The 27929-nt window shown below is 43.1% G+C and overlaps 2 protein-coding genes across 5 annotated transcripts in view; one reads left to right on the top strand and one right to left on the bottom strand.

Annotated features, from left to right (window-relative positions):
• Positions 1–627, bottom strand: part of NEK7 (NIMA related kinase 7) — a 78137-nt gene extending 77510 nt beyond the window's left edge. For 2 of the 4 annotated variants that reach the window (XM_077332757.1, XM_077332758.1), the window contains exon 1: positions 458–597. The gene's annotated coding sequence lies outside the window, so the exon portion shown is untranslated. Of the gene's footprint in view, positions 1–457 lie in introns of all 4 variants that reach the window. The other 2 variants (XM_077332759.1, XM_077332756.1) reach the window with 2 other exon arrangements.
• On the top strand, positions 612–26148 carry LOC143836659 (uncharacterized). Its single transcript, XM_077336207.1, has 4 exons — positions 612–741; positions 10835–11015; positions 11854–12044; positions 25943–26148. Exons 2-4 carry the CDS (start codon positions 10987–10989, stop codon positions 26146–26148), a joined length of 426 nt encoding a protein of 141 aa, XP_077192322.1. The 5' UTR covers positions 612–741; positions 10835–10986.
• Positions 26149–27929: the final 1781 nt, after the last annotated feature.

Below are 27929 nucleotides of genomic sequence, written 5' to 3'. Positions count from 1 at the left end.
AGTGCCCGCTCGGCCAAGTAAGAAGCCGCATCCACGACCCGGCCAAGCCCTTCCTTCCTCGCAGGGAAACTTTCCTTCTCCAAGATGTGAGGCAGGGCGCACACTGCGCAAACGCGCCTCTTTCCTCCCCGGCTCGTGTCGTCAGAGGGGAGAGAGCGGCATTCGCGGTTACCAATGAGACCCCGGGACGCTCAGCGCGCTAGCCAATGAACGCGAGCTAGAGGCGGAGCCAAGCTCTCCGGCTATCCCGGGCGAAGTAGCTGCGACCGGGCGGATGGGGGAAAAGAAGTTTCTCGGGTCCCCCAGGCGGCCAATTTCTCCTCAGTCGTAACGACTTCTGTAGGGCGCGCCATTACTCTCCACTCAGCCTCTCCCCTCACGCGTCGCGCCAAAACCTCCTGCCCGACGCCGCCCCTCCTGCCCGACGCCGCCCCCCCCCCCAACCGCTTCAGTTTACCTCAGTTTGAGCTGCCGCGCGGTCCAAAAAGCCGTCCTTCCCCTTCAGGCGCAGCGGCTCCCCCGGAGGCAGGGAGTGCCGTGTGACAAGACGAAGCTCAAGCCGCCCTTCTTCCCTACTGGTGCCGCCGCTGTCAGGGCTGTAAACATCCCGGCATCCCCGAGGACAGGGAGGCGGGGCCGAGCGGATGCCCTCCCGCAACGCCTACCAGCCTCCCCTCCCTCGGCCCTCCGCTGCGGCGGACGCTCTGGCTTTATTTAGGCGCCCGTGCAGCAGCCGAGAAGGTAAAGAGGGTGGCCTGGAGGTGGGAGCGGGAACAGTCGCTTGGCCGTGTGGAGCTGAGGGGGTGGAGCAGTCGGTGTAAGGACCGTCTCTCTTCCTTCACGGGGCTTCCAACCCTCGACTGTTCACATAAGCTGCTGCCGTGTCAGCTGTGTAATGTCGGAAGTGCTGGCGCCAGGAGGATGGCGGGCGGATGCACTGTGGTTTTTCTAGTGGACAAGTAAGATTTCACCTGCCCCATCCTAGAAGAAGAAGAAGCAGCGTTGGTTCTTATATGCCGCTTTTCTCTACCCGAAGGAGGCTCAAAGTGGCTTACCGTCGCCTTCCCTTTCCTCTCCCCACAACAGACACCTTGTGAGGTGGGTGAGGCTGAGAGAGCCCTGATATCACTGCTCGGTCAGAACAGTTTTAGCAGTGCCGTGGCGAGGCCAAAGTCACCCAGCTGGTTGCATGTGCAGGAGTGCAGAATCAAACCCGGCATGCCAGATTAGAAGTCTGCACTCCTAACCACTACACCAACCTGGCTCTTACCAAACTAGGTCCTGCAAGGAATAGGAAATCTACTTCTAAATGGCATTGAAAGTGCATTATCTAATGTGTGTACTCCTTCAATGCATACCCATTGACCATCCATGGCCACAGCTACCAGTTATTCAGTAGACACTATGACTTTTACTAGGCCACAGCATCCCGGCACTCACACCAGTCTTCAGTCATTCTTTCTCAATGGCTTTCCATATGAACAAAGGCATTCAGGGGATGCACTTAATTGATTGTGGGCATCATACCGAGGGGCCACATAGCAGGTCCAAATCTCTAACCCCACTGAGGACCACACTAGCTACAGCATTCAAGGCTTGGGACATAATGTACCACCAATCCAGTAGTATCCTCAATTCTGCTATCCCTGTAGGTAGATCCCTCATATTGTGATATGTCATCCACAAGCACTTGCCCCAAGAGGTCCCTGATGTCCAAGGTCTGGAGGACAATGACCTGGCTTCCATGGCCCATTTCTAGGAGGTGAGAGCAATGGAGGTGAAGATGCTCGGGAAGAAGAAAGTGGAGACTGGGGGGAACCATTTGTTCCACACCCAGCTGCCATACCTGTACTCGTGGCCATGTCATCTCCATCACCTGACCCATCACTGACCTCCTTTTCATTATATCTTGCCTGTGTTTCATGGGTGGCTAGGTTTCAAATTGCTGGGAGGCCTCCAGAGGAGTGAACCCAGGGGCTGATTGGCTTGCAGTACCACTGCTAGCCTCATCCTCCAGGTCTACAGCTAAGCCCCCAATGTTCAAACCAGCATGCAGTACAGCTCCCTTGCAGGCCCCAGCACCTGACTCACTGCTGAACAAGGAGAATGGTAGGAGTGAGCAGCAAAGGGAGACAACCTCCACCACCTCAGCCTATCCACTACCATCCACTTGTAAACAATAGCCAGGGGAATGAGAGCATGCATATGCCTCCAAGCTGCTTTGAGACACTTTACAATTTCAGAGTGGACACCTCTGACCAAGCAGAATATACCAACAGTCCATAGAGTAACAAGCAATATGCATTTGAATCTAACAAAGTCTGGTATATTTCAGTGTAACAAAGATATCCAAAGTTTTTTGGGGAAATGGGGGGGGGGGTCCTAAATATATACTGGATATATTTAAGGATCTCCAGGAAGATTGGCAAAGGTGCAAAAAAAGCAGCTGAGTAGTATAGGAACAGATTGCAACTCAGATGTTTTTCAGGCTTAACAAGGAATGTTTAAAGGGACTGCAGAAGAAAGCCCCCAAATAGCTGAGCCAACAGGAACTTATATCATGGTAGTATACACATTATATTCTTAAGCCATGAGATTTGAAGTGGCTTTACAGCAGGAATGAATGCAAGGATGGTGAAAGCCAACTTACGTATTACAAAGAAAGAAGAGATGTAGAGGAGTGCCTCTCAGTTAATTTAAAATTAGGTATTTAAAAATGTGTGATTCACACTTCTAAATCTCTACAGTTTTAATGTCTAAATACTTCTGCAAACCTTATTGCAATACACCTTGGGGTTTGTAAGGGCAGAATTACATTACTTTCCCATGCATGGAAGTATCACATTCAGGTCTCTGGAAAAGTGGGTATAAAGTGATGTATGAGCCCATTATGCTGGGGGCATAACGTGACAGATGTGGAATGGCTTGCACCTCTGCTTATTTTCAAAATATTTAGTTTGTCAGGTCAAGAGACATCCTGGGATCCAAACAGTTCATTAAATAAACAAAAGTACTTTAAGCACACAACAGGTTTTCCATGGAAGTTTCAACTACAGCTTTTCTTTCTTTCTTTCTTTCTTTCTTTCTTTCTTTCTTTCTTTCTTTCTTTCTTTCTTTCTTTCTTTCTTTCTTTCTTTCTTTCTTTCTAATGCTGCCTTTCCAGCAAGCCCACTCAGGGCAGTGTAAATCATATTAAAAGCACCATAATAAACATCATAAAATAACTAACAATTAAATTTTCTAAAAAATTAAAATTTAAAATTAAATTGGAGAAGCAATTTAAATTAGTATTAACAACAACACCAATATCAGTCCCAGGGTGGGACATCATCAGAACTGGAACTCGACTATGGTCAGGGGGCATCTTTGGGGGCGGGGCAGTAATGTTATTATTTTACTGGCCCCAACAAAAGGTCTAGTGGAAGAATTCCATCTTGCAGGCCCTGTGGAACTGTGCTAGCTCCGTCAGGGCTGGATCTGCTCTGGAAGCTCATTCCACCAGGTAGAGGCCAGGACAGAACATACTGGAAGTGGTTGAGGCCAGTCGTATTTCCTTGGGGCCAGGGACCACTAGCTGGTTGGTATTTCCCCTAAGGGGGAAGTTTGTTGTAGCCTCCTTGTGGAAGAGTGAATCACATCAATAAATTGGTCAGCTAATATTAAAATATTATTCAACATTAACATCCTTTTTATATCTAAGAAAAAGAAGAAAAAATGAATAAGTGAAAGACAATATCTGAAAGTGAAAGACAATTACTTCTGTTGTGGTTTCATTATTGTGTGGCTGAATATTTAATAAGGAGATAAATATATATTTCGACGTAATAAAATAATCTGCAACTCTAAAAAGTATGTTGGCATTTCACATAAAGTTATTTCTAAAATGAATGAACTGGTATCTTGCAATATTTAGATGAGATTTTTGTTAATTTCTTATTAAGAAAATATCTTCTCTGACCCTATTGGCAACCTCTTTAGTTTTGAAAGCAACTATTTATGCCGTGTAAGCAATGATATCTCTAACAAAGGCCCTAAGGGAATTAGTAAGCCTTCTTTCTCCAGAGTTACAGGAATCATCAATAATTCAGCAAACATTCTGTTTAATATAGCATTTAAGTAACTAGGGACAGTCAGCTAAAGAAACAGCCTTGAATGAGTTGGAAATTATTGCAGTTCAGGCTACAGCAGTGGAAGTTCCACTATAATGTTTTTAAAATAATCTGCTTCAGCCAAATTGTACATTTCTAGAAGTATTTTAAATTATGTGTGTCACTGATGAAAGGAAAATAGTCACTAGACTGTAGAAGCTTCAGAATATTGAGTCCTATGGTAAAATGAAGCACATTAGTTTAAAAGAATCACAAAATACCTAACAAAGAATGGTTACCATTAGTTTATGAATTATAATTTCATTTGAAGGTGACATGTCCTAAAGGGCAGATAACAAATTTTAAAAATATTCTCTGACCATTTCTTCTGTATATGTGAACAATTCATACTAGTTCTGCATATATTTCAGTGATCATAGATTATTTTTAGCAAGTCCAGATTTTAAATTATGCTCAGGTTAGAAGGAATTGTTACTGCCACAATACTTTTTCTATAGAAATTCTAAAACTGTGCTGATTTGTTAGGATTTAACCTCAAGTTATACATGAAGACCAGTTAAGCACTCTGAAGCCACTGAAATCAGTGGATTTATTACTCTGAGACCTTTTTTCAACAGAAAAAGTATGAGTCGACTGGCACCGTTAAACTTCCATCAAATACATTGAAATGCTTAGGCGGGGGTAGGGAGTAGTTGTCAGGAACAACTTGTTAGAAGCAAGATGCATAGGTAGCTGAGCAATAAGTATAGCTACAATTAGATTAAAGCACTTGTTAAGAACTATGGATGGCAGCAAATTAGCATACAAATCCAAGAGTTAGCAAACAGATAGGAGAACTAAGTGTGGGTCCAGTTATACCTCCAAAACCAACAAAGTTCAATTCTGGGTATAATAGGATATATTGATACAGATATCCTTCATTGTAACATATAGGTAGGGAGGTTAATTGCCAGGTAGGGCTAACTCATTCTGTCTCAACCAGGGTCTTGTGAAACCCTGGGGTTTCCTGACAGCCCTGGAAGACTTTCCCGAATGGATGGGAGTTAATTCATTTTTTATATATTTTAAACATTTGTTAAACATTTATCAGATGATATGACCATATATGGTCATGTCAAGCCTCTCAAATGGCCAGTGATGGGCCTGGAGGGGGTAGGAAGTGGAGGAGTCCTGGTGGGCGTGTACACAGGTATGCTACCCAACCATATTCCATAGGATTGCACCACTGCTGGGGTTTCTTGAAGCCTGAAGAATGTTTCAGGGTTATTTCAATGGTAAAAAAGTTGAGAAAGGCTGGGGTAATTAGAGTCAAGATGCATAAGTACAGCTAAGATTGGTTACAGTTGGTAAAGTCTATAATTTTTTACAGTTGGTAAAGTCTATAAATAGCAGCAACTAGCATAGCGTACAAATGATATAATTAATTAATTAATTAATTGTTTATATCCTGCCTCTTCCAGGGGGTTCAGGGCAAGTTGTTGTTGTTAGGTGCGAAGTTGTGTCTGACCCATCGCAACCTCATGGACAAATCCTCCAGGCCTTCCTGTCTTCTACCATTCCCCGGAGTCCATTTAAGTTTGCACCAACTGCTTCAGTGACTCCATCCAGCCACCTAATTCTCTGTCATCCCCTTCAAAAGAAGAAGGGGTCTCAACCGCTCCCAGCATTAGGCTCTTCTCCAGGGAGTCCTTCCTTCTCATGAGGTGGCCAAAGTATTTCAGTTTCATCTTCAGGATCTGGCCTTCTAAGGAGCAGTCCGGGCTGATCTCCTCTAGGACTGACCGGTTTGTTTGCCTTGCAGTCCAAGGGACTCGCAAGAGTCTTCTCCAGCACCAGAGTTCAAAAGCCTCAATTCTTTGACACTCGGCCTTCCTTATCGTCCAACTTTCACAGCCATACATTGCAACTGGGAATACCATAGCCTTGACTAAGCGCACTTTTGTTGGCAGGGTGATGTCTCTGCTTTTAAGGATGCTGTCTAGATTTGCCATAGCTTTACTCCCCAGGAGCAAGCATCTTTTAACTTCTTTGCTGCAATCCACATCTGCAGTGATCTTGGAGCCCAGAAAAATAAAATCTGTCACTATCTCCATTTCTTCCCCATCTATTTGCTGGGAATTGAGAGGGCTGAATGCCATGATCTTCGTTTTCTTGATGTTGAGTTTCAAGCCAACTTTTGCACTCTCCTCCTTCACCCGCATCAAAAGGGTTTAGTCCCTCTTCGCTTTCTGCCATTAGAGTGGTATCATCTGCATATCTGCATAACATTAACATTCATAATAGATCCCTCAATTCCAAACTTCCTCCTTCTTTTAGCAGGAGGCTTGATATGTTAATCAGATTATGATGTTAATCTGGTTGATGTCTTGAACAGGGAGGCCAGGATTTTTATACCTTTTGGGCCTCAACTGGAGGACTGGAGGAACAATTCTGTCTTGCAGGCCCTGTGGTACTGTCCAAGGTTTTGCAGAGCCCTCATTCCCCTGGAAAGCATTCCACCAGGCTGAGGCCAGGGATGAAAAAGCCCTGGCCCTGGTTGGGGCTGTGGATCTTGAGCAAATTTTGATCTCTAGATCTTGTTCTTTTGGGAGACATATGGGAATAAGTGGCTCTGTAGATATGGGGTTTTAAAGGAGTTGACTGTTTAGGGTCTTAAAGGAGTTGACCAAAACCTTGAATTTGATCCAGTCTTCAATCTGGAGCAGGTGCAATCAATAAAGCACAGGTCGAATATGTGCTGTCCACTCGGTACCAGTGAGGACCTATGCTGCTGCATTCTGGTCTAGTTGCCATTTCCAGAGCAGTCTCAAGGGTAGCCCTACACAGAGCAAGTTGCAGAAGTCTAATCTGGAACTGGCCATTGTGTGGGTCACTGTGGCTATGTTGAGTGCTGATAGGTAAGGTGCTGGTACACCTTGCGAATATGGTAGAAAGCTTGATGGGCAATGTTCATGACATGGGTCTCAATAAATAAGGAGGAATCCAGGATCACACCCAGGCTTTTCATGGTGATCAGACTTGTTAATTAGACCCCACCAATAGTCAGGAGTTGCACAGATTCATCTGGGGCAGCCATAGTACCTCCATCTTAGCTGTATTCAAATGCAGTCTGTTTCACTGGAGTCAGTCCACCACAACTTCCTGACAACTGATCAGTGAATTTGGGGGTGTTGACAGATGGCCATTAATCAACAGATATAACTGGATGCCATCTTCATACTGATAATGACCCAGTCCGGAAGAACTGAGTGAGGGGGCACATGTAGGTGTTAAATAACTTTGGGGAGAGGATAGTTCCCTGTGGAACCCATATATAAGGGTATGCCACTGGGAGGTTCTCTTCCCTAGTGCCATCCTTTGTGTCTAACCTTGGGGAAAGGACTGTAGCCATTCAATGGCTGTACCTTGTGTCCTCATGTCGCGTAGGCATTGGAATCAACAGTGTTGAGTACTGCTGAAAGTTCTAATAAGAACAGCAGCATCAACCTGCCTAGATCCAGTTGTCTCCAGAGATAGTCCATGAGGGTGATCAGAGCCATCTCCAACCCTTCACCAGGGCGGAAGCGAGACTGGAAGGATCAAGAGCCAATGTTTTGTTCAGAAAACTCTACAGCTGTTCAGCAACAACAGATGTTAAAACTAAGTTTGAGTCCAACAGCACCTTAGTAACAAAATTTGTGGCAGGGCATGAGCTTTTGTGAATCACTGGTCATTTCTGCTGCTGTAGACAGACTGACATGGTGGCCCACTTTGCAGTATCAATACAGTTACTGCCTAGTCCAGGCCACCTCAACCACGGTTTTGTGAAACTCTGGGGTTTCTTGATGGCCATGGATTTCCCAAATAGGTGGGAGTTAATTAATTTTTATATGATCATATATAATCCCTCCTCCCAAAATGGCCAATGATGGGCCAGGAGGGGGTGAGAAGGGGAGGAGCCCTGGGTGGATGCATACACATCTATGGTTCCCAAAACTATTCTGCTTGACTACACCACTTTTGAGTTTTCTTGAAGCCTGAAGAATGTTTCAGGGGTTTCTCAGTGGCAAAAAGGCTGTGAAAGGCTGGTTTAGTCAATTGCTAAAGAATTCATATACACTCTAGCAATAAGTAAATGCTGCCATATATCCACAGTTTCTACTGAATGTATAGCCTTGTTATGAAACCTACCAGGTTTTTTAAATGAGCTGCATGGTGATTATCATCTGTAAAATGCTGACCCCCCATCCTGCTCATAATACTTCAAGTAATAACTATTTCTCTTCATTTCCTTGCCCCCAGTCTTGGTAATAAGCTAGAATGGAATTTAAAATAAGCATCCAGATAACAAAATATATTTCATATCATTCTGGCTGGAAAATAAAGATATCATTTTATAAACTAAGTATTTTCATCAATGATTGCTTAATCTTTAGTAAGCACTCTACTTTTGAATCTCATTGTTTAAAATTTGTTTATTTCAATGTGACAAAATCATTGATGGAAAGTCCTATAAAGTTGCAGCCAAGTTATAGCGACTCCATAGTGTTAGGAACCCAAAGATTGAGCAACAAATATATATTAAAATTAAAAACAAATATTATTTAGTGCACATTAAGATTAAAAACATTAAAACATAAGACACAGTCTGTGCAATATTGCACATACAGTTTCAATGGCTTCACATGGTATGACCATAGATCGGGGTGCTGACAGGGGCTTGTGGGAATTGTAATCCATGGACATCTGGAGAGCCACAGTTTGGCCACTCCTGACATAGACCAAAAGCATTTCAACCTAGAAGGTCGTCATCAGTGGTCAAATAAACTATATGCACACATATAACAGTTTAGTATTACAGTGAGACCTGGTTGGTAGCATAAGAATCATAAAGCGTGAACTTCCCAATAATATCTAATAAAATTCCCAGTATGGAGTGTACAATCAAAAATTAAAGTAGTCAAGAACCACCATTCTCTCTAGGGCCTGAGTGTGTATCCAGCACACTAAGTTGGTATTATAGATAAATATATTTCTCTCCATATTAAATGTTTAGCCACAAAATAGTGAAAACGGCAGAGGCACATAATCTTTCACTTTCATATCTCTACCATTTAGTCATCTCAAGATCCTTTTGCATAATGGGCAATAGCGACCAGAACACTGAGTAGGTCTTGATGAACTGAAGAAGGCCATCATAACAGCCCTTGTCTTATTAATTTCAGTCCTACAGAATAACTAGAGATCCAAGCTAAGGCATCCAAGATAGGCTGGGGGCATGTCTGTTCCAACAAGGAAAACCAATAGAATATGCAAATAGAAAAGGAAGTTCTGGCAATAGTCTGTGAAGTGTCCAGGTTCCCTCAGAATATATTTGGTGCCAGGTGACAGGCCAACCTGACCATAAACCACTAGGATTTATTTCTGCCAGGCTAATTGGACCAGCTCCAGCAAGAGTGCAGAGAATATTATTGCAGTTGCAGAAGTATGACATTCAGATCCATACAAAAAGCAAAAACATGATTATAGCTGGTGTATTCTCAAAAGCCACCATAGATACCTCTCCTGCTGATGTGAAACCCTTGATGGAGGAGTGGGTGGTTGATGGTCTGCATCATACAACTCTACTAACAGGTTTGAAAAAGGAAGGCAAGCTATACTTACAGGTTGCTAGACAAAGCCTAGATTTGCTGTCGGATTATTCTCAGTAATCTGAAGGCCATTACACACATAACGTAACTAGGAATCAGTCCTATCCATACTTACCTCTGAGTAGCCCTACTGAACACAGTAGGACTTGTTTCTGAGTATAATGAGGCTCCGTGTGTATACAGAAATCAGAACCAGTTACATCTTTCTGAGAAAGTATGGTACAAGAGTCCAAACATACATTTGTGACTTCCACATTTAAAATATATCTGTCTAAAAATATAATGTGTGCAGCAGCCAAGTATCAACTAGTACTCTTTCAGCACATGGGTTTACAGTTTTGCTGCTATTGCTCAAAGAATCTGTGTTTTAGGAGCTGCCTGCTTATCCCATTCGTTGTTTCTGGCTCTTGTAAACTGCCTCTTCTCTGCCCTGGGGCCCATCTGCCACCTTACTTGGCAACACTGAACATGGCAACACTTTTTCTACCCGTTCAATTACATTGCATCACTTTTTCCTCAGACTGATCCAGTGTTCACTTAGAAACTTAAATGTTAACTTCAAAAATCAATCCCTTCTTAATGCAAACATTATGAATAAAGAAGAGGCCAAATAAAAACTTGCACATTAATTTATGGCTTTCTTAGATAAAGCATTTAACTCTGTATTTTATTTGTGTACTGATTTTGAGTTGTTTCTGGACACTCATAATGTTTGTGTCCTTCAGCTTCTGTTGTTCTGTTAGCCATCTTGAGTTTCCAATATAAGACAGGGTATAAATATGTTCAATAAACTAAACTCTACAAACACTGTACAAAGCTACTTCCAAATATATTAACATCACTTCATTTTTACAATATTTCTTCTTGTAAAATAGGGGATGTTTGTCAATTCTGGGAACAAGTAGTGAAAACTAGAAAGATAACAATGTATGCTGCTGTGTGCATATCAAAATCAACCCAGGTTTAGATGTGCAGTCAAATGGTAGATTACAAAGGCATTGTGTAGAAGATAAGGTTGAGAGTATCATGACTTTGACACAGTTTTGAATATTTGGCATATAGTCAGATAATTTAGAAAATGTGTCTTGTTTCTAGAGCTGAGCTTGATAACAGGAATGGACTCAGAAAATGCCCTGCTGAGGTTTATCTACATGCTTATCTTAAATCTCAGGAAATGCTGATGTTCATATGAAGAGGTGAAAAGAAATCAAAGAGGCAGCTAAAACGGCTAAATGAATTATTAATGGATGATTTCTGCAACCCTCAGGTGGCCTGGGTAAGTGTATTAACTGTATTTAATATTTTTGCAGTGCTTGAGAGACTCTGGGTGTTTTGCATATATTATGGGTTGGAACTAGGTTAAATGTGCATTGCTACTCCTCCACAATTTCCACAAAATGCTGCTTTTTCGGGATAGGGGGTCCTGAGGAATGACCAGTGGTGGGTGGGTGTCTGCAATGTGAGGAAAAGGTGGACATTGCCAATCTAACCTGGAACCAATCTGATATTATTAATGTGGAGACCTAACTGGTACTTGCAGGATTGGTGAAATAAATCTCCCATCTAGTCCCTACTTCCTCCTGCTTACCTTTTGTTTCCTCCCACCACTTTTTCCTTCTCCTCCTTCTGTCCTTTTTTCTCTGCAGCCTCTACCATCACTGCAACCTTGTTTCCCCTTCCCCTGTGCTTTACAGTGTTGTCCACGGGTTGAACCTCCTGTAGACAGTCACACCTAGTTTTGCAACCCTTAAAATGGCAGATGGATCTTGCAGTGTAGCATCACAAAATCTTGTCCCCCCTCCTCCTTATGTTTGGGTTTCAAATTTTTTAAAAAGGCCACTCATGTGTTGTTGTCCCCCCCCCCCCCGAAACCTAAGGGTTTCCTCAGACATTCCATGCTTCGCTCCCAAGGTGAAGGTAATTCACAGACATAATTATTCTATCAGATTTTCTCTCCCCCATGCCCTTACATTCAACTCCTTCACTGCCCACATTGAGGTGGTTCCTCCCACTCTTAGCCTTCTGCTATCTTGTTAATTTTTTTTTGGGGGGGGTGTTTGTTTTTTAAAGGGCTGGGTGTAACAAAAGTATCTTTTTTTGCTTAACCTAAATAGTTGTCTGGTGCCAGAAGCTTCAGGACCAGACTTGCTGCTTGGTGAACTGTCCTCTGTCCTTCCACCAGGAGGCTTGGGAAACTCTTCTGGGATGCAGATGGCAATACAAGCATTGGTGGTTTGCAACATACCTCGAAGCAGTGTGCAGTGGAAACCAAGTGCAAATGAGGAAGGGCAACCTGAACAGCTTGGTGAGTATCAGGTAGCATGGAGAAGTTACATGTGAGTTCCGTGGGTGTAACAAGGAGGTGTGGCCTGCTGATATCACTTCTGGGGTTTCTCAAAGCATGAAGAATGTTTCAGGGGCTTTTCAATGATAAAAATGTTGAGAAAGGCTAGCCTACAGTCACCTTTCAGGTTCGGCAGGCTGTGCAGAAAGCTTCATACTTGGCAGTTTTTTATAGCCTGTATGTGTGCTCTTTGGTGACGCCAGTGATTCCTGGCCCAGAACATGCACTGAAGTGGTAGCAGTGTAGCATTCTTGCTGGCACTGATGGTGTATTGGGATGCTGCTTCCCACCATGTCGCTAGGGGTGACATCATTCACACCGGCAGGAATGTTTCCAGTGTTTCATAATGAAGCATTGTCCAGTGTATCATCCCTGACATCTTGTTGTGAATAGTGATTACCTCCAATTCTTTTCATATGATTGCCTCCAATTCGTTTCATATAATCCTAGGAATTATGAGTGTAGCCCCGTAGAGAACCAATTGAATGACATCCCATTGTGATACAGGTTCTGAAGCCTATGTGTAACCATGGGCTCAGATCATGACTTCTCTCATGAACATAATAGAAAGGATTTATCATAATCCTGGGAAGTGGGGAGGTTTTGGGGAGTAGGACCACTGTTTTGAGGAGCCTTTAAGAAAGGTAAAATTTTGATGTGAAAGCCTGGTTTATAGATCATAATGCTTTTATGCTGCATAAAGGGGCAAGAATGTGTTTTTAAAAGAACAAAATAATTATTGCCAGTGTGGATAACCAACAGTGATCAGATATACAGTGATTATCTAAATACAGTGGGGTTCAGGGGTACATTTTGAAGAAGGGTTGTTTTTTATATCCCACTTTTCACTACCTGGAGTCTCAAAGCAGTGTACAAAGACCTTTTCCTTCCTCTTCCCACAACAAATATCCTGTGAGGTAGGTGGGACTGAGAGAGTTCTAACAGAACAGTTCTGCAAGAACAGCCCTAAGTGAAATGTGACTAGCCCAAGTTCAGCCTGCTGACCGCATGTGGAGGAGTGGGAAATCAAACCTAGCTTTCCAGATTGGAGGCCAGATTAACCACTACACCAAGCTGACTTTAGTGTATGTTTTACACTATGTATGTTTTACGGCTGTAGCACCGAAGGATAAGACAGGGCAGATGTGTCCAAGGCCTTTACAATTTTTTAGTAGAGGCCAAGTTCACACACGTTTCAGAAAGATCGTAGAAAAGAATTGTTGAATAAGAAACTGAGAAAGCTGTTAAAAGAGCATAGTGTGCATCATTTTGTAACCACCAATGAAGCTAAGGGAGCAATGGTTGACAGATTTAACAGGATTTTAGAGTAAAAAATGCGGGGTCTCAGTAATGCGAGATTGTGCATTATCGGTATGGCCAACTAAAATTATGTATTTTGGAGTCAAACTGATTTAAATCAGGGATCCTTGATCATGAAGTATTTCAGCTGGAGACCTGTTCACCATCTGCAGTAAGCAAAGTTGAAAGTTTATCAGTCACATGTGTGAACTGTTAGCATATTTTGATAATGTCACAAAAATAGTATTATATGTGCAAGATTACATAATCATGGTTTCCCTGCCTGACATACGTTGACTCCCTGTCTGCTGTTTGCCCCATTCGTTTAATAGACAAAATAATTAATTCCTCACATTTAGCGATTTAAATTTGCAAGGTGTCTCCCTGTGCCCCACTTATCTCTGTGATCATTAACAGCAGACTGGCTAGAGATAAATCCACACACTTTCTCATATCATCTCATGAGGATTGTAGCCCTCCCTCTTTTCCTCCCAGTCTGCCAAACTAGTTGATACTAGGACTGGATTGTTATTTTTTTAACTGTATTCTTGGCTCATCATGCTTGCCAAGAACATTACGCCTGGTGTTTGTTAATAGAAAAGACAGCCATGCTAACTCAGGCAAGACCCATCTGCAACCATGTAACTCTTGTCCTGCATTATAAGGAAGAGCTGTATCAATTCAATGTAGCATGACCCTGTGCCATATGAATCAATGTATGCAGGAAAGCTAAAAAATTAGCTACTGTACATGTACAAAGTTGCTCAAAACGGTGCTTGTTCAGATTTTGAGGGGGTGGGGGAACCATCAAGGTGATCCAATGCAGGGCTCAGTTTGTAATGAAAAATGCCATCATAATGAATCTGAGACCTTCAGGATTTTCAGCATCTGTCATTTGAATGAAAGAGTTCAAGCAAGTCTTGGGGAATGCCGAATTTTGGCTGGATCGTGCCCAATGCTAAGGACTCAGAAGTTATACGAAAATTCTGCTAGCATTTCTCCTTGGTAATTTATCTACCAAAATTCTGGCATTCCTTCTGGAAGCAGAACAGATACCATGTCCACTTAAATATGGTTCAGGCCTTGTGTTTTCTGTATGATAAGCAATGTAATGTAATGTGACATAACATATCCAAGGTAACTCAATATCATGGGTATTTTTCAAAGTCTAAGATCATGAACTGGAATCTTCAGTGGCCAAATACTGTTTTTAACCAACAAATAAACCCTTTTTCCTTCCACGGTTGAAACAGTTGAAAGCTGCAGTTGAAAGTTGCATTTTTAAAATATGTGCATTACCTTGCAGAATGAACTTACCCATAGCCTTAGTATTTTTCTATCATTATAATGTAATAAATATGAACAGGTAAGGATGCATAAAGATTAACCCATTAATACAAAAGCTATTTTAGTCGAGGTAGCAAAATGAAAAATGTTGCTGCATAAAATTTGCTGAGCTTTGCCCTGAATAAGTACATTCGTACACAAATCTGAATGCATAGTAGAAGTAACATGTTAGAAGAAATTAGAGGAGCAGACTATGTTCTAATTCTCTGTCTCTTTGTTGTTCTTTTTGTAGCCACTTGATATAATTCATTGATGGTTTTAAAATAGTTCCTTTGTTCCAGTGCATATCATGCAAAACGTAGTTATAACCTTTTCACAATTGTGTATGTCAGCAAAATTCATAAGAACATGCTATACGACATTTATTGTATATAGCCAAAGGCCATTACAAAGCATAATTAAAACAATATGGTACAAATACGAATAAAACAATATTTCTCCAATATTGCATACATAAAATTGTAAGCATGGGCTACTGAGTTACAATAAGAAAAAAAATGGTGTATCAAGGTGGAGACTATAAAAATGCTTCGGCTCGGATCTTCTTGGCGGCCAGAGCGAAAAGTGCCACCCTATATGAAATATAGGGGGTCGACATCTGATAACAGGTAGGTGACTTTGTCAAAATCAGAAATAGGGTATGAATTCAGTAATAACTTGGTAAGGAATTTGCCTGAGTTTGAAGTACAGGGGACAAGCCAAAACATAGTGGGGCAGGTTCTCCACAGATGGATTTCCACAGGCGATGGGCTGTGGCTATTTGGAGATATCACCCAGAGAGCATGGCTGATGGCATAATTTCAAACCACAAAGATGTTAGGGCCATTCTAAGATTATGTGTTGTTATGTTTACTAACTATGATGCTCTAGAGTGATCTTTGGACATGGGCAGAGATTCAGGAGGGCTTTTCACAATTATATAATAGAGAAAAGTGTTAAAGTTATAAACCTTCTGTTTGGAGAAATGGAAGCAAATAAAATTTCTGTACTTATCTATTTCACTTTTTGACTTATCAATAGCTCTGTATTGAATCAGGCTTCAATATACTATTGATCATTTAAGGCAAAAAAGAAAATGATAGAGAAGGAGGGGTAAGATCTTCTGGAATGGCTCTCATTCTAGTACATGCCATCCTTATCCATGGTTCCTCTATACATGTCCGGTTGTCTGAGTTAGAATAGGGCCAATCAGGGTACAGCCAGCAATGCTGACTGGCCCTGCCCCTACAGCTCCCACCCTCCTTCCCTGGATGCTAGCCATGTTCCTTTCAGACACACTAGAGACAGAGAGAGACACATAGAACCCTGCCAGACCGAACACGAGCCCTCATTCCCTCCTATCACTCCAGCTGCAACAGAGGGAGAGACAGAGAGACAGAGAGAGCTGCCCCAAATTGCACACCAGCCCTCCTTCCCTCCTACAAACCAGCCCTGATTACCTGCTATGCCTCCTGCGAGGCACACCGAGAGACACGCAGGGAGAATGAGGGAGACACACACACACACACACACACACACAGATCTGCACCTCCCAGTGTCCCCTGGGTCCTAGAGCCCATTGTATTCCTGCTTGCAATGGGCTTTCTTGCTAGTGCTATAATAATAATGTTATTACAATATCAAAGTTTCTTCTGAAATTAATACTTGCATAAATAGGCGTCCATTTGACAAAAGAACGATACCATCACATTTCTGTAGGCTGAAAGAAAAGAATAATCATAGCCCTGTTAAAATATGCCAAGGGAGCATATATTTATAGGTATCATAACATAAATCATAAAAATTATTAGAATCTTATTCAAAATACAAATTTCTGTCCTTCTGACACTTAGAAATTGCTGCCTTGGTATTATTTATCTACATTGTGATTTCCCTCCATCTAACAGTCCTGCCTCTATAGCAATAGCCTATTCAATAGCACTCCAAGAAGTAGAAGTGAAAGTTAAAAACAAATCATGATGTATTGAGTCTGGATCAAGACAGTATCAAGGTACCAAGGAAGAAGAGTCTCACTATAATAGCAAGATAGTTCTTTATAGTTTCTATATGCATCACACCAGTGGACTTCAGCTTGGGCAGAGTACGATTCAGAAACTGCTAGATCTGTACTAAGAAAGACTTGGCATTAATGTCACCCATCTGGAAACAGATATGGAACACACATTCTCCTAGAGAACAGAATTGCACCTTTGTTCCTCAGCCATCACAGCCCAGATGTACTAATGAGCTAGGCTTTCCTTTCTAAATAAATAAATCAGTTTGTCTTGTCACCCTTCCCCTTTCTTCCTGCAAGACCTCTAGGAGCAGTGCGCAGAAAATCTCCTACAGGGAAAATTTACTGGCTACTGACCAGCACACATTGTGTATTTACTTTGATTTGCCAAACAATATCAGGTTGAATTTTGTCAACAATGCTGTAGATTCACATTCCAAGACATAGATACAAGGCATAGATGCCTTGCCAAACAATATCAGTTTGAATCTTGTAAATTGCTGTAGATTTATGGGGGGGGGGAGCTTATTGTAACCAGCTATCCTGTTTCCATGTCTTTGGATCCTATCCCTTACTTTAATTTCCATGGAGCAATATAAGGAGACATTCTCAGAACCTCAGACAATTTCTCAGCATTTGAAGTCTGCAATTTCTTCATACTATGGCCTTGGGCTCATTCCTGTTACGTTCTCCACATCAGCTGATGCTTTAATATTTTAATGGGCACCTTGGCATGTGGGAAAACATTTCTCAAGAATTCATTGGGTGTGCCATAGTGTTTGAACTGTTCCCCCTAATGTTCCTGCTATCCTCTCAAAACTCTTCCTCCCCTCTACTTGAGGAAATCTTTCTCCAGTTGAATGATACAATCAAACCAATTGTGGCTGGAGTGAGGAAGGAGAAAGTAGCATGACACAGACCCAGTGCTTGGAAGAAACAGGTCACAACTTCATTGATTTCAGGTTCTTCAGGTCATTATGGAGCATAATCTGGAGATTACAGGTGCAGTTGACAGCCCAACTGTGGTCAGCACCTTCCCCAACCAGCCTGTTGGGGTAACTGAGAGCAAAAGGCTGGTATGAGGGTTGGAAGAGGCAGAATTACTATTTTTTGTCATCACCATCCTCCTGGCAACCAGTCCCAAGGTTGATTTCCTTTTTGGTCAAGCAGAACGCCTCCCTTGTACAACCTGCACTATGTACCCCAGCCATATGACAACAGCTGGATATTCTCTTTTCAACAATACAGTCAAGGGTGTATTGTATATATACACTCCTTTCAGCTGTGGGAAAGATAAAAACCTCACTGAGCCTATTAGAGCCCCCAGTAAAATTCCTTTCCAGCCCTATTAACAAAAGACTCCATTCAGGCCTAGCAAAGGATGTGCAGCCCACTGAAACGCTGAAGCGTGGGATAGGAGGGTGGGTCTTCATGAAGAGAAAGTTTCTAAATATTCAACCCACCTTTCTCTTGCTCTTCACTCTGAGCCATGGACCAAGTAGAAGCCTGCATCCTCTAGGTCTCGAACCTTTTCCTTGATGGCCTGACCTCTTAGGGCCTCTTCTGTGTGAAAGAACCCCAAATTGATGGACTGGCACATTGTGACCAATGACCCGTGACACCCTTAATTAATCTAGGCTTATGCTAAAGCCAGACACTGCTTCCATGGTCCACCAAGGCCAAGTTCGGCCAGACTCCATCTTATCTCCAGCTTGATCCAAGACACAGATTTGACATGACAGCTGCAATCTGAGACACATCCTGCCTTCCTCTGCCCCCTCCCATTGTATTGCTGATCAAGCTTGCCTGGAGACTTCTAGGCAATATCCTTTATCTTCACACCTCTGACTCATCCTCAGCCAGTCTGCCTGGGGAAATCTCTCTCCCTCCCCAAAAATCTAGTTTATACAACCTATTCAGACATGATGATGGTTTCCTTTCTCTAAGCCCATTATCACCCATCTCCTCACCTAGCCATGCCATTTCCTCAGTGTCTTACCCATGGAAAATTCCATCATGCTCCCATCTTGCTTCCATCATGCCCCCCTCCTCTCAGAAGGGTACAAAAAACCTTGCTTTGTCAAACCAAAGTGTGCTTCTGATCCAGGATCCACTCAGATCACCCTTCATGCTGCTGGCTTGTTGCATCGCCTACAGCAGTGGTCCCCAGCTCCCGGTCCGCTGCCACGAGAGCTTCAGCACCAGGCTGTGGATTCCTCTCCGTGCCCCCCCCCAGCGAGAAGCTCACCAGGCCGTGAGCAAATTGGCCACTGAAGCCCCAATTGCGGCCAATTAGCTTGCGACCAAGCAAGCTTCTTGCTGCAGGGAGGGGGGGGAAGAGGGAAGCGCGGCACGCCGGGGGTGCAAATGTGCATATGCAGACCTGCTGTACACACGCGTTGGTGCAAACGCGCACGCGTGGCAGTTTCACGCATGTGTGCATGTGCAGAGCAGCCGCACATGTGCATTTGCACCCGACAGGAGTGCAAACATGCATGCCCAGCAGCCCTGCGTATGTGCACATATGCAAAAGTGCCACACATGAGTGTTTGCGGCCCCACCGGGCACAAACACTCATGCATGGCAGGTCCACGCACGCACATTTGCGCGGGGCTGCCGCGCATACACGGAGTCCCGGGTCGCCCTCTCCCCTCACCCCTTGGCAGCGGTCCGCAAGGTTGCGGACCGCAAGCTACAGCACTGGTAAATATCCTCCGTGATTCACTGCTACTCTTTTGCCTCTTGAATTTTCTATGGGGCTTTCCGCACCGGGATCCTTGTAGCAAATTGTTTGCTGAACGAAAAATCGCCATTTAAAATAGTGCAATTCATCATTATGCATACCTGACTTTGTAGTGGAATCCAGTTGCGTTTCTATCGTTTCCCACAAGCTTCCGGTCTCAGCAAAAATCGCTAGAAAGGAAGCGCTATTGCCGAGCTCGTCCCGCCCCTGGCCGTCAAGCAGCCAATGGGCAGCCGTTAGCATGCTCCCAAACAGCCCCTTTCCCTTTAAGAAAGGTTTAAAAAAAAAAACACACACCCATTGCAACGAATATGTGTTGATTCGTTGCAACGGAGAGAGACATCAGCTGGCAGGTGTGTTTGAGCTGTCGTTTCATCGTTGCCACGCTCCCCCCAAGTGAAAAAAAAAATCCCCCCCCCTCACGGGCCCGATTTTCGGCCGAAAACAGTGTAAAAAATAAAGGGAAAATACATCAGCAAACGGGCTTCTCTGTTGTTTGTGCTTAGTGACTAAACAGCTCTGGGGAGGGACTGAAGCCGGGGAAGCCTCTAAACAGGCTTGTTGGTGGGTTGAACTTCGCTCGCTCGGAGAAAAAAAAATGGCGATCGCTTCGCCGGAAGATCAGAGGAGAGAGCCAGGGGGAGGGACTTTGTAGAAACCACAACAATGGTAACGCACAGAACTTTCCCGCTAGTGTTGCAGATTGGTTGCAGGAGTGTAGCGCTTTCCGGAGGGTGAATCCACTTTTGGGGATTTCCCTGAAAGCGCTACAAGGAAGCGCTTTTTGCGGATCGGTTTCAGGTGTGTGGCAGATTGTCAACGACGTTGTGCATAATGGCAAATCAGTAGCGTTTTCAATTGGCAACCATTGTGCGATTTTGAAGGCATGCGAAAAGCCCCTATCTGTTAGTCTGCTAGTGTGCCTTATACATGTTTGTCTGGTTTTTTTAAATTATTTTCTTATATATAAAGATTGTTTATTATTCTATTACTATCTACTATTATCTGCCTTGAGTTTGTAAGCGTTCAGTTACCTCGTTTAACATAGGCATTTGATCCTTTTGCTACATTACCAACCTCTTGCTACGCCATTCCCCACTTGTCACGTGTCCTTGACATGTACTATTTTGGTAACAGGCCTGTCTTCAGGAAGCTGCTTAAGAGCTGCCTAGTTGAGAATAAATGTGAAACCCAGTTGCTCGGAATAATCTTTGCTTCTTCTTCAGACATAAATGCTTAGTGGGGTGGGGACTTTACTTTTGAATGGACTGGGGACCAGCCATGAGGATGGAAGAAAAGGGACACAGAAACTGTTGTGGGGAGAAACAGACTACAGCTTTATTGATTATGGATTCCTCAGGTCTTGGCAAACCATCGGCTGGGGACAACAGATTCAGACGGCCCAACTGTTCTATGCACCTCCCCCAACTCACCTTTTTGGGTAACTGAGGTCACATGGCTATTCTTAGGGTTGGAAGTGGCAGAAAACACTATTCTTTGCCATCACCATTCTTCTGGGGACACAGCCAATGTGTCAGCCACAAAGTTGGCTGTTGTGTAACCCTGTCTTCCAGATCCCCTTTTGATAACACTTTTAGATCATGCAGGGAGTCCACCCTGTAAAACATAGTATGTTCCCCAGTCAGTGCCTAAGCACCACAGGAGACAGGCAGCTTAGCTTCCCTGGCTCTACCTCCAGCCCAAACAAAACTGCAATATGCATATCAGTTCAGCTCTGAGATCATCCACTTCCATGGGAAGGTGCACCCTATCTGACCTGTAGAGATCACCTTGCCTGTGGGAAATTTCTAGTTGCTCAAATCATCCCATTCCCATTAGGCAAAACAAAGGCCCGAAGCATCTTGTTGAATTTCCTCCATTCACAGTCAGCTCTCCTAGGATCCTGGGCACCCTGCCACTCCATCATCTGCAGGAGCTCTGACCAAATGATGTCTGTGAATCACCACAGCCATTGCTCTGGATCAGTTGGGCTCTACACCACAGGACTCTACATCATATACCCAAACCATGTTTGCTCAGCTGAGTTACAAGAGCATCTGGTTGGCTGTGGTAAGCAGCAGCCTCACTGAAGAATGGCACCTAATATTCCCAGCCAGTGTCTTGTCCCAGCCACATGATGTCCAGAGCTTCCCTCAACCCAAGTTGGCATCTCTGTCCAGTTTGTACTGCATGAAGCTTCCTCCAGTACACAAGTGTTGTGCCTACAAACCCACACTGTTTTCCTTCTAGCTTCTGTATCTAGGAAAGTGAATGAGTTAAGAGATAGGTTATAGCAGTGGTCCCCAACCTGCGGGCCGTGGCCTGGTGCCGGGCCGCGAAAGCCATGGCGCCGGGCCGCGGCTCCCTCTCCCCGCCCCCCCCCGCAATAAAAAACTTCCCAGGCCGCAAGCTTGCGGCCCGGGAAGCTTCTTACTGCGGGAGGGCGGGGAGAGGGAATCGGTGTGCGGGCGCGGCCCGTGGGGCGTGGCCCGACACGGGGGCGCGGCCCGATGTGCGGGCGTGGCTCACGGGCGCGGTCCGATGCGGGGGCGCGGCCCGCACATCGGGCCACGCCCCCGCGTCAGGCCGCGCCCCAATGCCCTGCCGGTCCCCAACCTCAGAAAGGTTGGGGACCACTGGGTTATAGGATTTGTATGTAGGAGACATACCTGTCGAGTGTCTTCTTTACAGCTGAGCAATCACAGTGTGCCACTCATGCAGCAGCCCCAATCCTGAAGGAATGTGTTTCAAGATCAGTTAAAAACCCATTGAGGTCAGAGCAGCCTGGAATGTTCCTCAGAGCTGAAATCTACTAGGAAAGTGCCAGTCTTATGTATTAGTAAGGGGCAATGGCCTTCTGGGCAGTGCCCAACAGAAACAGGGGCCTTCATCTGATTCTAAATCTCAGAAGCAAATCTCTTATACATCAAAAATTTTGGATGATTTCAATTGCTACCATTCTCCATAGATTAAAAATGTGTATATTTCCATTTCACAGTTCATCCCTGGTACCATTAATTTTATGGGTTGCAATAGAAAAATGGCATTTTCAATACAAGGTACTGCAATATGGCCTTTCTGCAGCACCGCACACCTTCACAAAGTGTATGGTTATTAAGTGGCCGCTTACTTTCATCTCCGAGATATTACCATATACCTGCATAAAGAACATCCAGAGATCTCAGCCTGTAAATAAAGGAGGCTATTCCAATGATGTTGTAACTGCTTTTTTGCCTATCTTCTCTTCCTAACTCTTCTGCTTTCAAAATACCTCCCAAACATACCTTCTATCTTCCTCTTTCCTTGTTGTTGTTGTTAGGTGCGAAGTCGTGTCCGACCCATCGCGACCCCATGGACAATGATCCTCCAGGCCTTCCTGTCCTCTACCATTCCCCGGAATCCATTTAAGTATGCACCTACTGCTTCAGTGACTCCATCCAGCCACCTCATTCTCTGTCGTCCCCTTCTTCTTTTGCCCTCAATCGCTCCCAGCATTAGGCTCTTCTCCAAGGAGTCCTTCTTTCTCATGAGGTGGCCAAAGTATTTGAGTTTCATCTTCAGGATCTGGCCTTCTAAAGAGCAGTCAGGGCTGATCACCTCTAGGACTGACCGGTATGTTCGCCTTGCAGTCCAAGGGACTCGCAAGAGTCTTCTCCAGCACCAGAGTTCAAAAGCCTCAATTCTTTGACGCTCGACCTTCCTTATCGTCCAACTTTCACAGCCCTACATTGCAACTGGGAAGACCATAGCCTTGACTAAACACACTTTTGTTGGCAGGGTGATGTCTCTGCTTTTTAGGATGCTGTCTAGATTTGCCATAGCTTTCCTCTCCAGGAGCAAGCGTCTTTTAATTTCTTTGCTGCAGTCCCCATCTGCAGTGATCTTGGAGCCCAGGAAAATAAAATCTGTCACTATCTCCATTTCTTCCCCATCTATTTGGCAGGAATTGAGTACCCAGCTTGCTGGGGGGTAAACGGTAATGACTGGGGAAGGCACTGGCAAACCACCCCGTATTGAGTCTGCCAAGAAAACGCTAGAGGGCGTCACCCCAAGGGTCAGACATGACTCGGTGCTTGCACAGGGGATACCTTTACCTTTACTTTAAGATTTGCTTAGATTTACAGGCTCCTGCATGCTTGTTAGCTATCTCAGATAACATCCTCATGTAGAAAATTATAGGTAATATCTTCCTCAGTTCTTCAGTCTCTACGTTCAGTACTCTAGTCAGTGTGAATAAGAGTAAGGCCATCAGTAAGCATTGAGTTATTGTTCTCCCCAATGTTCTACTGTTCTATTGTTCATAATGTTATAGTTATTATTGTGTTATTATATACTGAGTAATTTGTACAGCTATCTCTGTTTGATGTAAACCGCCCTGAGCCTTTGGGGAGGACGGTACATAAGTGTAATAATAAATACATAAATAAATAAATTCTGTGGGTGCTGGGAATGGAGAGAGGTATTCATGGCCTGCTTAATATTTTTGTGTTGCAGAGTTCTCTAATTATTTTGCTAAATCACTGTCTTCATTCCAGCCTCACATTGGAGCCCCATCACTTTGCCCAAAATATCCTTTAACAAGGATGTTTTAGTCTGAGCCCTGATTTGGGAAATTATTTCACCAGGTGTTAAAATAAACTCATCATGTTTGCTAGGAGAGGCAAGACAGTGTAGTATGTTTCTCTGTTATGCTTGGCTGTCTTGTGTGAGTCCTCTTGGGTAGTGGTCTCATTGAAAGAATGCATGTATCTAATCAACACATGTGCATATCACACACACTAACACAATATGTAATTATTTCTAAATGCTTAGTTCTTTGTGACTAAATTCAGATTGCCTTAATTTACCTTTGTGGTTTTTTAAAATAACTTTTTGGGACCTGTTTGAAGTTGAATTAATTGTATCACAATCTCAAGTGCTCCAATATAAATCTCAGTCTTTGGGATGCAAGCAATCACCTGTTTGAGAGGAATCGTTGCAAAAAAGAATTTGTATTGAACTTTTAGCTCATTTATAGGGTTACTTTTTAAAAAAAAGAATATCACTTGTTCTCTCTGACAGTGCCCACTTATACATACAATCCAATCTCATACAATCAAGAAATGTAACGTGTTCTCATATCCACAGGGGAGTCTAACAAAGATAAAATTGGGGATTTAAATGTCACAAGTTCTCATCTGAAGTCAAGCTTGTTTTTTTTTTTTTGCTTTGTTTTTTTGCAAGGCGTTTGCATTTTATGGAATAACAAAGCATGGGAAAGCCTAGCTCAATCAATAATTTTTTTTTTCAACCAATATTGTTATCCAAACATTATTTCAGTTAGCAGATTGCTCTCAAATGTTTTCCTGTTCATATGGCTTTGAGCATTTGAAATGTGTCACTTTTTTTGTTTATAATTCATTTTTTAAAAAAAATCTTGTGGCTGAGAAACTAATGAGTTGCAATCTTGACATGCCGTTCTTTGAACATACAAATTGCTATGGAAGTAGCATTACGGATTATACAAAGTGAAAAGGAGGGAAGAGAGCAAAAGCCAGATATCATTTATTAATTAGGTCAGCATTAAAGGTAAAATGGATATTACTGCAGGAATTCAGTTAGACTGGAAGGAAGGAATACATGTGTCTGACTTGGGCAGAGTTATTCCCTGCTGCTTCCACATCGAGATTTTTCTCTGCTTGGAGAGGAGGAAGCCCCTGCACTAACTACTTTGAACTGCCCTGTTTTGTGTACAATACATTATCTTTCCCCATACTGGTAAGTACATAGCTGCCAAAAGAAAAGCAAAGAGAACCAATGAAAAAATACTCAGGGACCAGAAAAAAAGGGAGACTCAAATGAATATTAAACTTCAGGACTCCCAGATCCTTAAAAAGTGCCTACCCATAGAGGAAAGATGAGTGGGAAATGACTCCACAACTGACTGCCATAGAGCCTCTGAGGGAAATAATAATGCATTAATTTCTTAATTAAACAGGAAAGTAGTGTGAAATGCAACCAAATATGTTCACAGCATATCTTGGGGATTTTGGTCTCATGAGGCGAATCAAGGGAAAGAGTTATACAAATTAATTTTTTAATACTTAATTGTGTTATTTTTGCTTCATGTGTACAGGAAGCCTCTTGAGTTTCCATTGACCCCTTTTAAAATCTTCAAGGGAAGTATTTGACTCCCCAGCTTTTCTCCCTACAAAATACATTCAAAGATTGGTAATGGTTTGTAATGATGAAGCAAGATTATAAAGAAACATAGTCATTACTCTTGCAGCCCTTTTTTCTTCAATTAGTATTTCTAATCACATTAGACATATTTTCAGTATCCAGAGAGGATGCCTGATCCCTACAGCTATCGTGAACCATTAACTTTAATTAAAATTTACAAGTCTAATGTTGTTACATCTGCTAAAAGCATTAACTGCCATGTTAATTACCAAAATGTTAATGTTGCGTTAAAATATGAATGTTCCCTTTTGACAGTTCATCTCTGGTCTACCCCGCCCCCACTTCTGGAATGTGTCCTAAAAACTGTGAAGTCTGAAGAAAAAGCACGAATAAGAACTGAAATAATGAACTATATTAGAAAAACTTTTACTGAACATGAACATGAGCATAAATTTTATTGTAAAAATTCAGTAAAAATGGAATTCTTCATTGATTTTCCAAAATCATGTCTGATAGTTTAACTTATAATAGCAATACTTTATCTATTATTATTATTATTAATAATAATTAATAATAATAATAATAATTATTATTATTAATAATAATAATCAAATTCTTATACTACCGGCTCCCAGGCCAGCCAGCTCATGGCGGTTCACAACAATAAAAAACATACAAACATAAGACAGCAAGATTACCACCTTGCCGATATTACAGCATAATACAATAAAACACACCCTTTAAAAACAAAGATTGCAGACATAAGAATTTCTAATATACCCATATTCCTCACTCACCTTTTCACTGATTCCCAGCAGTGTCAACAGATGTAAACTGGGGCAATGGACAGCCCCAGGAAGACCTGGTTGCCATGAGGGTGGGGGAGGACCCTGTCTCATAGCCCAGTATGCAGCCTGGCATCAACCAAAAGCCTGGTGGAAGAGATCCCTCTTGCAGGTCCTGTGGAACCCAGGGAACTTTGGCAGGGCCTTCAGCACTTCTGGGAGCTCATTCCACCAGGCAGGGGCCAGAACTGAAAAAGCCCTGGCCCGGGATCCTCAACAAATTCGTACCCGCAGAGCATAATGCCCTATGGGGGGGCATAAGAAGACAAGCGGTTCCACAAGTAGGCAGGACCCAGGCCACGTATAGTCTTGCAGGTCAATACATTGAACTTAATTCGGAAGCAAACTGGCAACCAATGAAGCTATCTCTGCAGCAGCTGGACATGGGCCCTCAAAGTGAGTACCCAAGCAGCTGCATTTTGTGAGTACCCAAGCTTTGTGAGTACCCAAGCAGCTGCATTTTATACCCGTTGCAGTTTCTGAGTCAGGGACAAGGGTAGACCCACATAGAATGAGTTACAGAAGTCTAATCTGGAAGTGACCTTTGTATGGATCACTGTGGCCAAGTGTTCTGGGGACAGGTAGGGCACTAGTAGCCGTGCTTGGCACAATTGGATAAATGCCATCTGAGCTACCTTCATGACCTGAGCCTCCATTGACAAAGAGGCATCAAAAATCACGCCCAAGTTCCTGGCCATGGGTGCAGATGTAAGTTGCACTCTGTCTAGGCAAGGGAGATGTGCTTCCTTATCCTGTCGACTTCTACCCAACCACAAGACTTCCATCTTGGAGGGGTTGAGTTTCAGATGACTCTGCCTGATCCATCCAGCCCTCACTTCCAAACAGCTGGGGGGAGATCTGGCCTGCCATCCTACTAACACAAGATAAGAACAGTGACTGTTCACAACTACAAAATGTGTCTTTTTAAATGCAGGTTATTATTAAGTCTCTTTTATTTGTGCGATTATTTATGCTACTTTGATGTTCTTTTTGTTTTTAATAAGTAAAGTTATGATCTCTTCCAATTAATTAATATTATATAATGATAAAAATAAAATTAAAAATTATATGTCAGGAAACTGTAGGTTATTTTATTTTCCCCAACTTAGGTAGTAATGCTTGAAAAGGGTGGGCTGTTAAAATTGTCCTCTAATTTTTATTTATTTAATTACATTTGTATACCACCCTCTCCTTCTTACCTAATTACTCAACCCTTGAAGACCTGCTGCTGAATTTTGTGGACTCCATATGTGCTTTAAGTAATGCATGGCTATACAAAAGTATCCTGAACAATTTGAGGCTTTCCAGCAATGGATTGGCCATTATGGCCATTGGGAAAAGTCCTAGTAAGCTGATGGACTGGGGGCTGCCCCAAGCAAGGCAAGCTGGAGAAGTCCTTATATGAAGAAGAAAAGTTGGGTTCTATACCCCACTTTGCACTGCCCTGAGGAGTCTCA

Source organism: Paroedura picta, chromosome 4 (genome assembly GCF_049243985.1).
Source record: "Paroedura picta isolate Pp20150507F chromosome 4, Ppicta_v3.0, whole genome shotgun sequence".
In the NCBI taxonomy this organism is placed as follows: domain Eukaryota; kingdom Metazoa; phylum Chordata; class Lepidosauria; order Squamata; family Gekkonidae; genus Paroedura; species Paroedura picta.
This window is presented reverse-complemented; position numbering and strand designations above follow the sequence as displayed.